The 16,192-nt window shown below is 36.2% G+C and overlaps 1 protein-coding gene across 4 annotated transcripts in view; it reads right to left on the bottom strand.

Moving 5' to 3' along the window:
• Positions 1–1,295: 1,295 nt before the first annotated feature.
• LOC127860071 (homeobox protein PKNOX1-like) overlaps positions 1,296–16,192 on the bottom strand; it is a 30,294-nt gene continuing 15,397 nt past the window's right edge. For 3 of the 4 annotated variants that reach the window (XM_052397862.1, XM_052397863.1, XM_052397861.1), the window contains exons 5-10: positions 11,231–11,593; positions 9,907–10,045; positions 9,204–9,334; positions 6,761–6,837; positions 5,328–5,545; positions 1,296–4,755 (exon numbers count right to left, since the gene is read on the bottom strand). In XM_052397862.1, coding sequence (XP_052253822.1) covers positions 4,586–4,755; positions 5,328–5,545; positions 6,761–6,837; positions 9,204–9,334; positions 9,907–10,045; positions 11,231–11,593 — 1,098 coding nt within the window. In that variant the 3' untranslated portion in view covers positions 1,296–4,585. The remainder of the gene's footprint in view (positions 4,756–5,327; positions 5,546–6,760; positions 6,838–9,203; positions 9,335–9,906; positions 10,046–11,230; positions 11,594–16,192) is intronic. The other variant, XM_052397864.1, reaches the window with a different exon arrangement.

Below are 16,192 nucleotides of genomic sequence, written 5' to 3'. Positions count from 1 at the left end.
ACTTTACAGTTAATTGAATATAACAGGAAGTCTCTTCTAAACAAAATCCTATAGAGGCGAAAAAAGTGTCGTCCCTGATGACTGCACAGGCTAATCTGAAATGCTCTGGGCACATGCATACAGCCCAGTTTTCCCAGAGCAAATCTTGTACTAATTACTTGTACAGCAGGGTTTTAGTAGTCCTATGAGGTTAATCATTTTGGATGTTGCCGGGTCAGTTTAAGACCATTTCTAATTGATAAACAGAACGCCAGGACTGCGTAAGCCATTTTTAGACCTCTAACGGTCCTAAAAGTAGTACAATCATATCACCAAGTAAGACCATTATGGAGCAAACTTAGCCAATCTTTGTTCATGGGAACGAACAGATTTATTAACACTAATTGTTGTGGGTCAGTTACAATATAAAACAAATGTTCAACAAATGGCGATGTCTGAAATATTGTATTAAAGATAATTAAAAAATATACGCATTTAATGGCCAACAATTTAGGCCTATCAATCCACAAAACTTCTTGTCAAGGAAATAAAACTAGATACAACTTCTGACCAAGTTTGGTGAAGATCGGATGAAAACTACGTGAATTAGAGAGCAGACAATATGGTGATGTTTAAAATGCACTAAGTGACCCAGTGACCTAGTTTTTGACCTGGCATGACCAATATTCAAACTTGACCTAGACATCATCTAGATACAACTTCTGGCCAAGTTTGGTGAAGATTGGATGAAAACTACTTGAATTAGAGAGCAGACACTTAATACGGACCGACCGACTGACAGACCAACAAGTTCACTCCTATATACCCCCCTAAACTTCGTTTGTGGGGGTATAATGAATCCACAAATTTTACAACTACTTAATGCACACACACCAGGAATAGACAAACATCCTATTTGAATCAACAGTACAGTGGAGAAACAATTTAATTGCAAACACCTACAAAGATCTTCGACTAGGGTTGGATTTGAATGCATGAACCCTAAACTTACAATTCAGCCCAATAGCAACTGATATAGAATGCCTGGCAAGAAGTAAAGAATTGTTAAGCCCATTACTAAATACCTATTTTGACGCATTTGTAAAGGTAAATTTAATTAAAGACCTTTCTTACTAAATTCAAGTTTTAAAGGTTTCATTTCTAACCCTTAGATACTTATGAGCAGCAAACAGCATAAAACCTTAACAGACTGCGAGTTACTCCCAGGCTGTTCTGGTTTTATGCTGTTTGCACATAGCCATTTTAACTTCGCTTCTGAGTGGGAAAGGGTTAAGGACATTGCAAAACAAGCCCAATTACAGTTGTATATATATATTTTTGTTTCAAATACCCTCCCAACCAATGCATAACAAAGTTGTATTATTGCATAGCAATAAAACAGATACCACAACACTAACACATATACCGTAAATATCAAAGTTTAACAGCTTTTCATTGTACATACAATTACTAGTATTAAAAACAAAAGCTTAACAGCTTTTCATTGTACCACGGACTCTAGATGAGATATACGCTCCGTGATTGTACATACAAGTACTAGTATTAAAAACAAAACATATATTATATGTCATAACTGGGTTAAAAGTTGTAATAAAATTATTGGCCTTGTGTTCTTTTTACATCAAATCAAATGTTCAACACTGAAGACAAACTTGCAGAAATTCCGTGTGACTTTCAATTAGAATCCAATATATTCATATACATGTATTCACTATGTAAAGCACAGCAATTTAAATACCGGTACATATCTGCTTAATCAAGTCCATCACATTTTGGTGATGTTAAATATATCCATTAAATATAAACATAAGGCACTCCATTAAACTTTCATTTAATAAAATTAAATGACAAATGCAATTGATATAAGCATTCTTTTCTAATAGTTAGACAACTTGATGGAATTATTCAATAACACTTGACATAACTTTCTATGATCTTAATTAAAGCAAAAATAGTAACGATACAAATGCTTCATTGATAAAAATTTAAAAATATTTATTTAACAAATTTAAAACGAGCTTTTGTCACAAGCAAAACTTCTACCTGATTAATGCGGTTGGAGTAAGAGCATTGTCTCAATAATTTTATCAATTCATCGATTAAGTAATGGCAGGATCACAATTTCATTTTTCAATTATTTGTTTAACCATAGAAACCACAAATATGGATTTTAAACCCAGTTTCCTTCACTTGCCTCAGTACTTTTTTAATAAGCACAGAATCCAGATTTTGAATACCATAGCAATCAGAAATTTGTATTTTAAACCCAGTTTCAACATCCTGCCTCAGTGCTTTTTTAGGTAGCACATGATCCAGATAACAGTTTTCAATTACATGTATTTCTAAAATCATTGCAAACAAATGTTTGTCAGACAAAAAAAAAATGTGCATATTCCCCATTTGACACTGTAACTTCAAATATAGTTTCGTGAATATATCTCTTGTTTTTTAGAGTAACTGCAAATAAAAAAATTTCAGACAGACATACAGAAGGCCAAATAGTCATAGAAACTGATATAAAATGCATATTACTATAAATCCACATATGGCCCCTAATCCACAATACTAGTACCAAATTTGATCAACCCGGCTTTATTACTTTTAATTAAAAGCGTGATAAAGATTTTTTGCGATGAACAGACACAGACAGAGGCTGAACTGATAATTACCTCCCATAAAACCGGTAGGGCACTAAAAGTAGTTACAAATATTTCAACACTAACCTGCAACAAAGACAACTAACCTTTCAAAATTACAAAACATACAGCTTCAAACAATAGTAGGATAAGATAAAAGGTAATGTTACGCATAAGAACAGACTTTGTCTGAAAAAGTTTAAAATATTATTGCACAAGATTTTTACAAATTCTCTTTTTAGAGTTCCACACACTTATTGTAAATTTGACACAAAACAAATATATATACCTGCATAGAATATACAATAGCATATAAAAAATCAAAAAGGCATATTACACTTAAGACCATCTCCAATACTAGTATGACAACATCATAACTAATTAAGAAGGGCATTGGATATTTGCAAAATCATAGCAAAACACAAGCCATGTACTTACATCAAAATCCAGATACTCATTAATCTTAGTACACATTGAAGTGAAAGAGACAAACTTGCATAAGCCTCAATAGCTTTTGTCGCATTAGTTACATTTACAATCTGGATTAACATAATAAATAACAAGAAACCGTCGGAGACGGGTGATGCTCCCCAAAGTTTTTTTTGTCACAATATTGCTCTATATATTCAGATAAAAGGAAACGTCTTGAGGGGCATAACTTTGGACAAAATAATACGATGGATGGTTTAGCAACTTAACAATTTCAAAGGGCCATAACTCTCTCAATAAATCATCTAACCAGAACCCACAAATAACATGCGCATCTCCTCAAGGTAGTTAAGCTTCCCATAAAGCTTCATTTAATTCCAGTCAGTAGTTGGGGGGACAAGAATTGCACTATATGTACAGTTAATGGAAAATTTCAAAGGGCCATAACTCTGTGAAAAATCATCCGACCAGAACCGGCTGATTTTATGCACATCTCCTCTTGGTAGTGAAGCTTCCCATAAAGTTTAATTGAATTCCGGTCATTAATTGCTGAGAAATAGCCCGAACAAAAATTGTGCACGGATGGACAGACAGACAGACACACACACGGACAGACAAATAGGCGACTATATGCTCCCCCCAAAAAAATTTGGGGAGAGCATAAAAATGATAGAACTACCATGTTCTCATACAAAAGTTTTTCCCAATCACAGCACAAATATAGCACATTAATGTTTTGTTTATAACTCTTCAGCATGGTAACATTAAATCGTAATAAATTTACCCTTTAAGCAAAAAAGTTTGTGTAAAGATAAAGTTTAGCATGTAAAGAGCAAAATAACAAGTATAATGTTCCAATTGATCACATCAATATCTTTATATTGATGTGTTACAATGTCTCTAACTCTACATGAAGTACAATCATCAAAGACATTTTGTTCTATATTTTCCTTAATTTTGAACTGAGAATTTTAAATAGACTGATTTACGCTTTACCACTTACATATTTGGACACATTTGTAGTGCCTTAGAAAGTTAAATTTAAATAATGACTTCTTACTAGATTCAAATTTTAAAGGCTTCATTTCCAACTCTTAGATACTGATGAGTGGCAAACAGCATAAAACTGAACAGACTGCGTGTTACTCGCAGGCTGTTCTGGTTTTATGCTGTTTGCACATAGCCATTTTAACTTTGCTTCTGAGTGGGAAAGGGTTAATTTATTGCTTTTAAATCATAGCCACAAAACACTGAATTTCAGTAAGAAACTAAGCACACATCATATTTGAGCCACACTCAATGAAAACACAGATGTTTATTAAATATTCATCCTGTAAATTAGTTTAAAACATTTTTTTGGATTAAAAAACAAATCCTGCAATAATGTAAGAATAATTTGACTGGGATCATCGTTTGTACCATACTCATTTAATGGACAAAAATATCCATTTAAATGAATAAATATAAATGAACATGATGAAATGTCAACATATAGTTTGAATGCATGTAAATACAGACTGTCATGATTTGTCATTCTCATTTGAATCATTGTCTGTACTATGACTGTTGTTGTTTGTGTCACTAGAGTCTTTTGTTTCGTCAGACGTGAGATACGACGGTTTGATATCGCCCAGAATGCCTGAGAAGTTAATTCCTTGGAAACTAACAATCTGACCATCAGCTGTGATCACTGAAAACAAAAAATAACGAAATTAATCTTACACGCAATACACTGGAACTTATAGAAATTGAATATGTCTATATTTGGACCAAGACTACAAAAAATTAAAAACAAATTAGGATGACAATGACCTTTAAGTTGACAAAAATAATTGTTTGTATGTTTTTAGTGAAGAAACCATTTTTTAAATTCACTTAGAATTGGTTCAAAACGTACTTAAATAGAATGATGCCATAAGATGTGCAACACAATACAAGATGAAAAAGTGCAAGCCTGAAGAGACAGATACCACTTGAAGCAGCAACTTGTTATGTGTAATAACTTATTTTGATAATGTTATAGAAATTCTCAGTCAACAAACGGGAATGATCTATGCAATGTTTAATTTACACAACTTCATATCATAAGGAATAATTCTTGAACGTTTGAATGTAGTTCATTGAAAAGTGTGCTTTGGCAGACAAGTGTATTGCTAAGGAAAGAAAACAAAACATAATAATGTCAATTGTCAATCCATTATACACCACTCAACTTCAATGCATGGGCTATAAAAAAAATGGCCTTAAACAAAAGCAACATACATGGCCCTGTGGGCACAACAAGTGTGGATGAGTAGCTGCCAGGGGATGCTGTCACGGTCTTCTGACCGGAGGTCAAGCTCGAAGCTGAAGACGTCGTTCCAAAAGGCCAGAACCTTTGGGGAGGTTTGGTCTGGGGTTTTGGCTTCTTTGTTTTCGACTGGTCTGGGTTGCCAGCCTCTAACATGGGTTGTAGAATTCGCCGTCGAGCATTGATAAACCTGCATAGTAAAACACTTAACAGAGCAGTTTCTTTTAAGGCAACATCCAATGAATAAACAGATGCTAAATAACAGGTTTATACAAGAAACTGTCGGAGACGGGTGATGCTCCCCAAATGTTTTTTGTCACAATATTGCACTATATATTCAGATAAAAGGAAACGTCTTGAGGGCACAGTAGTTGGGGGGACAATAATTTTTTTATAGAAAATTTCAAAGGGCCATAACTCTGTGAAAAATCATCCGACCAGAACCCACTGATAATATGCACATCTCCTCTTGGTAGTGAAGTTTCCCATAAAGTTTCATTGAAATACGGTCATTAGTTGCTGAGAAATAGCCCAGACAAGAATTGCACTATATGTACAGTTAATGGAAAATTTCAAAGGGCCATAAATCTGTGAAAAATAATCCGACCAGAACCGGCTTATAATATGCACATCTCGTCTTAGTAGTGAAGCTTCCCATAAAGTTTCATTGAATTCCGGTCTTTAATTGCTGAGAAATAGCCCGAACAAAAATTGTGCACGGACGGACGGACACACGGACGGACAGACGAAGCAGCCACTATATGCTCCCCCCAAAATTTTTGGGGGGAGCATAATAATTAATCAAATAAGTTTAAACAATTTTCCAATAAACGCAATCTGAAATTACATGTTTAGCTTTAAGTTTTTTTATATAAATAAGCATGCATATTTTTTGTTAGTGATTTTTTAAAGAACCCATTAAAATTTTTGTGATGTTCAATGATTGGAAATTAAACCTTTAATATAAGCTGGGAAGAAGCTGAACATTTTTGACACAAAAACCTGGATCCATCTATAATTGGTTTGCAGTGTCATTCATTGAAGAACAAAAGGTAGTTAATGTAGTCATTTTAATTTATCAGTCAGTAAATAACTCATTTTGGTGGGGGGGGGGGGGGGGAGATGGGCATGAATCACTGACCACATGACTTTCCCCATAAGAAGCAAAGTGAAAATGGCTTTTGCAACCAGCATAAAACCAGAACAGCCTGCGAGTAACTCACAGTCTGTTCAGGTTTTATGCTGTTTGCTGCACATCAGTAACTCAGGGTTGGAAATTAAGCGTTTTAAACTTGAATTTAGTAAGAAAGGTATAAAATTAAATGCAACTTTCCTTAGGGAGTACACATGCGTCAAAATAAGTATCTAAGTGGTAAAGGGTAAAAATGTTCACATTGTTACGTACCAGTTGTTCACTTGGAGAAGAGTAAGGTTGGTCTGTTGAGCGATCACTTTCTTCTCATCTTCTGTGGGGTAAGGGTGCTGGAAGAAACACTCAAATGAATTAGCAATCTTCTGTGAGGTAAGGGTGCTGGAAGAAACACTCAAATAAATTAGCAATCTTCTGTGGGGTAAGGGTGCTGGAAGAAACACTCAAATGAATTAGCAATCTTCTGTGGGGTAAGGGTGCTGGAAGAAACACTCAAATGAATTAGCAATCTTCTGTGGGGTAAGGGTGCTGGAAGAAACACTCAAATGAATTAGCAATCTTCTGTGGGGTAAGGGTGCTGGAAGAAACACTCAAATGAATAAGCAATCTTCTGTGGGGTAAGGGTGCTGGAAGAAACACTCAAACAAATTAGCAATCTTCTGTGGGGTAAGGGTGCTGGAAGAAACACTCAAATGAATTAACAATAATTTTAGACTAGTCCTGGGAAAACTGGGCTTAATGCATGTGCGTTGAGTGTCATACCAGACACTTTGCAAAGTGCACAGGTTTATGGTAAAACACTTTTTGCACATGCATTAAGCCCAGTTTTACAAGACCAAGGCTAATTATAACAATCATCATAAATCTATGGGATTTATAAGCATGCTGTTTGGTAACAGTCTCTCAGTCAATGTTGCCAATACCAGCACACACTTTTGTACAAGACATGTCTGACATGTCTGACAAAAAAGACCAAATTTTCTGAATAGCACTCACTGTCAAACAAATCTTGTCTTAAGATGAAATGATAATAAGTAAATTACTGTTTAATATCAATCTGTACATCCCATCAGAACAGCTGTACCATACGTAAACCATGAAAAATGATGTAATTAGTAATTATACTTGCTACTGACAAAATTAATCATCATTATACTCTGAAACTTCCCTTCTATAGGCATAAACAATAAAGGCAGTTTCTGTGGCAGGACTGTTGTCAGTGACTAGCCACTTTTTGGCAGCCAACATAATGACAATAGTGAAGAAGGTTTTGTGTTCAGAAATGATATTAAAATTTAAAACTTCCTATGAATTGATCCAGGCATATGAACTATGATAATGTTTACTTACTTACCTGTAATCCTTTCCCACTCAGAAGCAAAATGAAAATGGCTATGTGCAAACAGCATAAAACCAGAACAGCCTGCGTGTAACTCACAGTCTGTTCAGGTTTTATGCTGTTTGCTGCTCATCAGTATGTAATGGTTGCGAATGAAGCCTTTAAAACTTGAATCTAGTAAGAAAGGTCTTTAATTAAATTAAACTTTCTAAGGGACAACAAATGCGTCAAAATATATAAGTGGTAAAGGATTAAAAGTGTTAAGGGGTTCAAAATAAGTCATGCCATCAAATCATCAAATTTTAAGATAAATTCTCCAAAAACAAATAATGTAAGAGGCCTTGACCCTGCCTTTGTGGGGACAGTGGTCTAGTGGTAGGATGCTGGTCTAGGGATCAGAAGGTCCCTGGTTCAAATCCCGCTCGAGGCATTGGATTTTTCTGAGCAAAAAATTAATCCCACGCTTGCTACTCTCCACCCAGGTGTATAAATGGGTACCTGTGAGGGAAATAAGTCAATGTGCTGTGCTGCCTTGTGCGCCATATGTAAACGGACGACTTAAATCCCAGTGAATGTCGAAGTTGGCTGAAGATGCATATCGAAGCAGACTATAAACCGCACAATTAACCTTTAACCTCTCTGGTAATTGCATCTTATCTCTAATCTGACTGAACAATAGACAGTGAAATGTTTCAATTGCAGTATTGTACAAGATTTCAGTTTAAATGTTGCCAAACAATGTCAACACACAAAATAACATAAAGGAGTAAAATACATCTCATAAGTAACAGGAGAGGGATAAATTATTTAACTTTATTTTCATTTTATACGTAAAAAGTACTCGCTCACTGCTATATCAGCTTTGTTAACCCTTTACCACTTTGATACTTATTTTGACGCATTTGTAGTCGCTTAGAAAGTTAAATTTTATTAAAGACCTTTCTTACTAGTTTCAAGTTTTAAAGGCTTCACTTCCATCCCTTAGATACTGATGAGCAGCAAACAGCATTAAACCTGAACAGACTACCAGTTACTCGCAGGCTTTTCAGGTTTTATGCTGTTTGCATATAGCCATTTTTACTTTGCTTCTTATAGGATAAAGGGTTAAAGGGCAAATAAAGGAATATGTGAACCACTGGGTATAACGTGTCTTGTACATCTTCACTGTATGGTGATAACATATTTGACATTTTAATTAAATCGCTTAGAAAATATGTGAGTAATTAACTCAACACACTTTAAAATGCTTATGGCCTGCCCCATAGCTACTGATCAATTGACTTACACAAACTTAAATTGCAGATATATAAAAAAAGCCTTGCTGGCAAACAACCCTGTATATTGATGCGTTTTACCCACCACGATGTGCTGGAAGAGCCAGGTCTTCATGATCTGAGTTGCCGCCTTGGGTAGAACCCCTCGCTTGCTCTTCTTGTTCTTGCCGTTGTCTTCATCATCCGAATCCAGGCCGCTCAGATTGGTCAAAGCACCTTGAGGTGAAAAATGTCACATGGATATTAACAAATATTGATTGCAAACAACAGCTGCAGGATAAGGTTAGCATCTGTTTCCAGGCTGCTCAGATTGGTCAAAGCTCCTTAAAGAGAAGCATTTTACATGGATATTAACAAATATTAGTCACACCTTTTAGCCCGATGCATGTAAAATTAGCAAACATTATGTGCTTAATGGTTTCTGATCTACTTCTATCCTCAGTCTGTGTTTGTGTGTCACTAGTTTAACGATACCATACAAGTACTTTCTGTGCAATAATTTCCCAGCAATTAAAGTCGAGTTGAGTACACAATCATTTTTTTTAATTTAATATATTAATGCATTAATGTCAATTTTTTGTTCATATTTGCAAGATATTATAACTAGCAAATTATGATAAAAATCACAATACATTTGACCATGTCTTTTGAAAATCGCTAACCGCCAGTTTTGTTTAGCCTCAAATAAAATCTACTTTCCTATGCATTGAGCGGATTAATAATGACAAAGACTACTAACAAACAGTAGACTTCAAACAAACAATAGACTATCAACAATGCATGCTTACTAGTAGTATGATGAGCAGACGAAGACACAAGACTGGTCGGCACGGTAACCCCGATTTGTGACAGGGGCGTGCTGCCATGTATCAGCTGACCCCCAGGACTGAGAGATGTGAAAGTGGGCTGGATCTGAAATGGATAAACCTAAACACACTCTACACCTTTAAAGGCTTGTAAAGCATTTCCAGATACATAAATGGATAAACCTAAACACACTCTACACAAGTAATGGCTTGTAATACATTTCCAGTTACATAATTGAATAAACCTCAATAAATTCTACACCTTTAATGGCTTGTAAAACATTTCCAGTTACACCATGTACATAAATGAATTAACCTCTACACACTATACACCTTAAATGGCGTTTGAAGCATTTCCAGTTACATAAATGGATAAACCTAACACCACATTTAATGGCTTGAAGCATTTCCTGTTACATAATGGGATAAACCTAAACACACGCTACACCTTTAATGGCTTCTAAAGCATTTCCAGTTTATACATAACTGGATAAACCATTTGAAAGTTAATGTCCAGCCTTTTTACTATATGTCTCTGCTTGGGGGCTTAAAAGAGATATAGGTACTTGTATAGCCATTATGCCCACTGAATGTTCAAATAAATAGTGTCACTGTGTGATATATTATCAATTATTTAGATGATTTAATTAAAACAGTTGTATATAGGAAGGGGAAAAAGAAAAGCATGTTTGGATCACCGTACATCCAAACATCCTGATATAACAGAGGACAGCTATCTTGCATTAAGGAAAGTTTTCAAGGAGCTCTCATACAAGCACAAACATCCACATGAACTCTAAATTATTATTTTTGTCTATAACATATTATTGTCAACTCATTCATCTATACCCCTTATAATGTCATGATATGATACTAACAGAAAGTTTGTAAGGTATGAACGTATCCCGCCCACAACCATATCATACATATTGAAAGACAGAATAAAAGTTTTAGAGAAAACAAGAGATGTGTTTGTCAGAAACACAATGCCCCCTATTGTGCCGCTTTGAAATAAAATTTCACTATATTATTTGGCAGGTTCAGAAATTAACTCCCTTTAATAGCTTATTACTTCCCTTGGATTGTATTTGTTTGACATTTGACCTTGAAGGATGACCTTGACCCATCACCACTCAAAATGTGCAGCTCCATGTGATACACATGCAAGCCACATATCAAGTTGCTATCTTCAATATTGCAAAAGTTATGGCCAATGTTTAAGTTTTCGGACGGACTAATGGACTGACAGACAGTTCAAATGCTATTTGCCACCCTACCGTGGACATAAAAAAAAACAAGCACCCACCTGAACTGGCTGGGCTACAAGGCCCTGTGGGGTGTTCACCATCTGGTAAATGGTGCCACCCGAGAGTATTTGGCCCGGACCCAGCGTGGGCATCGCAGCCATTGTGGTCTGGAAGGGTTGCTGCAGAATGACACTGCCCCCTGCCGTTGATGACGTCAGCGTCTGGACTGGTTGCATATTTTCCTCCTTTGGGGGCTCGTCAAACATTGACTGGTCGTAATCCGACTCTGTTCTCAACAGGTTTTCACTCTGCAGTTTGCCCTTCAGGCAGCTTGTGTACCTTTGACAGAAGTCTTTGCACAGTTCATTCACTTTCTCTAGTTCCAGTAGGTGAATTCTGAGCACCTGGATAGCTTTTATCATCTGAAAATAAAATATTGGCTTTTGACAAAATAATTCTTTGCACATGCAAGCTAAAGGCCCTGAACTTCATGTATTATTCTCTGACCCTTTATGATGAACTTGCTTACAGTGTGTAATTGCGCTACTCTATGTTGTTGTTGTTTTTATTTAAAGCAGTCAAATTAGAATAAAATTAAACAAGAGCTGTCAGAGGGCAGCGCGCTCAACTATTCGAGTGCTTGACAGTATAACGTAAGCCATCATGGGGAAATTGTTCATATTCAATAATTTATTAGACGATCTTTCAAAAATAAAAAACAGGAAAAAAAAATTGGGGGGGGGGGGGGTAGGGTAGGGTAGGGGGGGGGGGGGGGGGGAGGGGGGTATAATGTGGGGGGGGGTAGTTTATTAGATGTTTAAAAAAAGATTGGGGGGTGGGGGGTAAGGGGGGGTTGGGGGAGTGGGGGGTGAGAGGGGGGTATAATGTGGGGTGTGGTAATTTATTGGATGATGTTTAAAAAAAAAAAATTTGTTGGGGGGTGGGGGGGTAGGGGTGGTGGGGGTGAGAGGGGGGTATAATGTGGGGTGTGGTAATTTATTAGATGATGTTTAAAAAAAAATTGGGGAGTTGAGGGGGGCAGGGGGTGGGGGGGGTAGGGGGGCTGAGAGGGGGGTATAATGTGGGATGGGGTCATTTATCAGATGTTTAAAAAAAAAAATTGGGGGGTGAGGTTGGGGGGGGGGGGGCGGGGGGAAGGGATTCTCGTAGGGGCGTGGGGAATTGTTTGGGTGGAATCCATTGTAGTATTCAGGTAAGTGTTGTTTTGTCAAAGTAATAATAAAATGCGATCATAAATAAAGAAGTTATGGCAATTTAAGCAAAACGTTCAATTATCTAAGTGTAAAAGGGGCCATAATTATGTCAAATGCTCGATACAGTGGTCTGCTCTTGTTTATAGGTTGGGGTCATGTTGGTAAACAAGTATGCAAAATATAAAAGCAATATGTCAAAGGATACAGGAAATATTTGGGGTAGTAAGCAAACTTTAACATAGATTTATCAATAATATGCATATTCTAAGTATAAAAGGGGCAATAATTATGACAAAATGCTTGATAGAGTTGTCTGCTCTTGTTTATAGGTTGGGGTGATGTTGGTAAACAAGTAAGCTATTACAAAAGATGCTATTAAAGGTCTATTTTGCCAAAAATATGCTAACTAATCCTTTTGTCCTCCGCTTGTTTTCTTTTACACCTTATCTAGGATTGATTTCCTCCATAATTAGCGAGAACAAAAAAAAAGGGACGCATTTATCAAATCGTAGGCAGTTACCACAATCAGATTCTTTTGCCGCAAAATGGACGCAAAAAATACACTATGACATCAGAGGTAAGAGACAAGGGCGCATATTGAATTGCGCTATAGCTAGGTGACTGTAATGCTCAGGTGACAGGTGATATATACAAGAGCTGTCAGAGGACAGCGCGATCGACTATTCGAGTGCTTGACATTATAACGTAAGCCATCATGGGGAAATTGTTCGTATTCAATAATTTATTAGATGATCTTTCAAAAATAAAAAAAGGAAAAAAAAAATTTGGGGGAGGTGGGGGTTGAGAGGGGGTGTGGTCATAAATTAGACGATCTTTCAAAAAGAAAAAAAGGAGAACAAAAATATATTTTGGGGGGAGGTAGAGGGGGGGTGAGAGGGAGGTATAATGTGGGGTGCGGTAATTTATTAGATGATAAAAAAAAAATTGGGGGGGTAGGGGGGGATGAGAGGGGGTATAATGTGGGGTGGGGTAATTTATTAGATGTTTAAAAAAAAAAATTGGGGGGGTTTGGGGGGGGAGGGATTCTGGGTAGGGGCGTGGGGTATTGTTTGGGTGGAATCCATTGTGGTATTCAGGTAAGTGTTGTTTTGTCAAAGTAATAATAATATGAGATCATAAATAAAGAAGTTATGGCAATTTAAGCAAAATGTTCAATTATCTAAGTGTAAAAGGGGCCATAATTATGTCAAAATGCTTGATACAGTGGTCTGCTCTTGTTTATAGGTTGGGGTCATGTTGGTAAACAAGTAAAGTGAGGTCGTCAGTTCCGAAAAGTCGCCAGTTCAGAAACAAATCGAAATTAATTTAACATTTACAAAAAAAAATTAACACTTTTAACTAAACAAATTATTCAGTCATGAACAATAACATTTGATGTTTTTTTTCCTCAAAAACCGGAAGTAAACAAAAAACTCTGAACAGTCACCATCAATGAAACGCTCACAGACGTTTTTTCGAATGGCGCGAATACTCTGTCTGCGGGCATGGTGATGCGTGAGAAAGAAACGATTATTTACCTAATCCATTGTCAAAGGTAAGTGATCGTGGTATCGATGTGAAGGATATTAATCACAGAATCAGAAAACAACTACATGTGTACATTTACAGTTGAACTGTTGATTAAAACAGGTGAAACAGACAGTCTGGTACAGATGTCAGTTTCGAAACACCCGTTTCGCGTAACGGGGGTTGTCTCAAATGTATTTATTAACTTTCACACAGCTATTTAAACGGGTCAGTGTAACTGACATTTGAATCATTTGCGTAAATTAAAGTACACGGACAGTTTAAAATGCATAAAAAGATTATTTTTTTTATTTTCATTGAAATTAAATGATAGTTAAATTGTATAATATCGTGTCAACGAAAAAGTTAGACATCGATCACATATCAAATATGTTTGCAGTTAATCTTCATGGAATAAAACAACTCAAAATGGGAATATCTTGTGTGCACCCTTCATGAATATGCATATCTGTATTATTTTTGTAAAACAATAAGAAATTGTATTACTTCATACTACTTGAAAATTGAAAATAACTAAAGTTTATCTAAAAACTGACAAATTGCTAAATCATATATATGTGATTGGAGGCGGGCTTTAGTGCATAGCGGGACCTCTCATCCAAACGTCACGTCATTGGCGTCCACAGTCTTCTCATATTCCACAGTCCCAGGTACATTTACTAGAATTACTAGTTTTTATGCCCCCGGATCGAATGATCGGGGTATATTGTTTTTGACCTGTCTGTCTGTCTGTCATTCCGTCTGTCATTCTGTCCCAAAACTTTAACCTTGGTAATAACTTTTGCAATATTGATGATAGCAACTTGATATTTGGCATGCATGTGTATCTCATGGAGCTGCACATTTTGAGTGGTGAAAGGTCAAGGTCATCCTTCAAGGTCAAAGGTCAATTTATGGCTTCAAAGCGGCTCAATAGGGGGCATTGTGTTTCTGACAAACACATCTCTTTAAACTTTCTAACTTTAATATATGCTCTTTAACAATAGTAGACACACTGCAAAATTCATCATAGATTTATAGACGGTTTTGTGTTGGGATTGTAGTTATATTCCAATATTATGTAAGTTTATCTTTGAAACCTATACAAAAAACTATACCATATAAATGTGTTAATATTACAAAAACGTGCGGGGACAGGCGATTGGAGACAGGACCTCTTGCCTAGTCATCACGTTCCTGTGGTCCACGCGGCTGCTGTTGATTTCTGGTAGAAGTGGACTTCCTCTTCCTGTTCTTGTTTAACACTGTCCCAGGTACATAAATTATACTTACTAACTTTGTATTACTTTGTATTTATGCAAAGAAACACTCACATCCTTAACTTTGGCATTTTTTCATTTACCGGCAATATATACCCACATTTTTGTGGTATTGCAAATAGAAAAAAGATTAATAGTCAAACTTTTGCATGCATAAAATATCTATTCTTGTAGATGTGTTTAAATTTTGAATACTGAGTAGATAAACTCGTTGTTCAACAACATTATATTGAGTCAGTTTATGTATTTATTCCCACCGAAAAAAATTGGAGGTCTCAACACTCAAATGGAATGATTATACTTAAATATGATATATTACTTTAACAGACTGCAAGCCTATGCAGATACTATTCATGTCTAAATATGTACTTTTTAAAGAAAAAACAGTGTCTCTGATTTGCATTTATGTGTGTCTCCATCCATTTTGCTGCATATTAGTACCCTTTGTTTAACTAAATGGGTGAAAATTGTAATTACTTGTGTAACCCATTTAGACCATTGCACAATCTGTATGGGGTTGTGCTGGATCAATGGTAAATGATTTACAATCAGCATGAATTGATATGTTAGTCATATTGGCTTGGCAGATTCATTGGCATGCATCAATGTTGAGAAAAAAGAAACCTCTGTTTTTATTTCAGGATATGGGTCCAAGAAAGAGACCTTCACATGTGAGCAGTCCTGCCCAATCAGAGGCAAAGAAAATTTCCAAGAAATATCGTGGGAACCGAATGCGTCCCGGGAAAAAACAACGAGTGAGGAGGGCTCTCTACAGTCTGACTGTAAGTAAAGATGTGTTGTTGCGGAAAGCTGCAATGGATAATGATCTGTCTTATTCAATGCTATACAGACGATGGAACGGAGAAGTTGGCGTTTTTAAATTAAGTGGATCTAGCTCAATTTTCAATGAAGCTGAAGAAGCGAAAATGGCGAGATGGCTAAGTGAAATGGCACAGAGAGGGATGGGCCTTCGAATGGTTGAATTTCTGGACTTTGTACA

This window comes from Dreissena polymorpha, chromosome 15, assembly GCF_020536995.1.
Source record: "Dreissena polymorpha isolate Duluth1 chromosome 15, UMN_Dpol_1.0, whole genome shotgun sequence".
Lineage (NCBI taxonomy): Eukaryota > Metazoa > Mollusca > Bivalvia > Myida > Dreissenidae > Dreissena > Dreissena polymorpha.
Note: the sequence above shows the minus strand (reverse complement) of the source record. Positions and strands in the feature narration are given on the sequence as shown.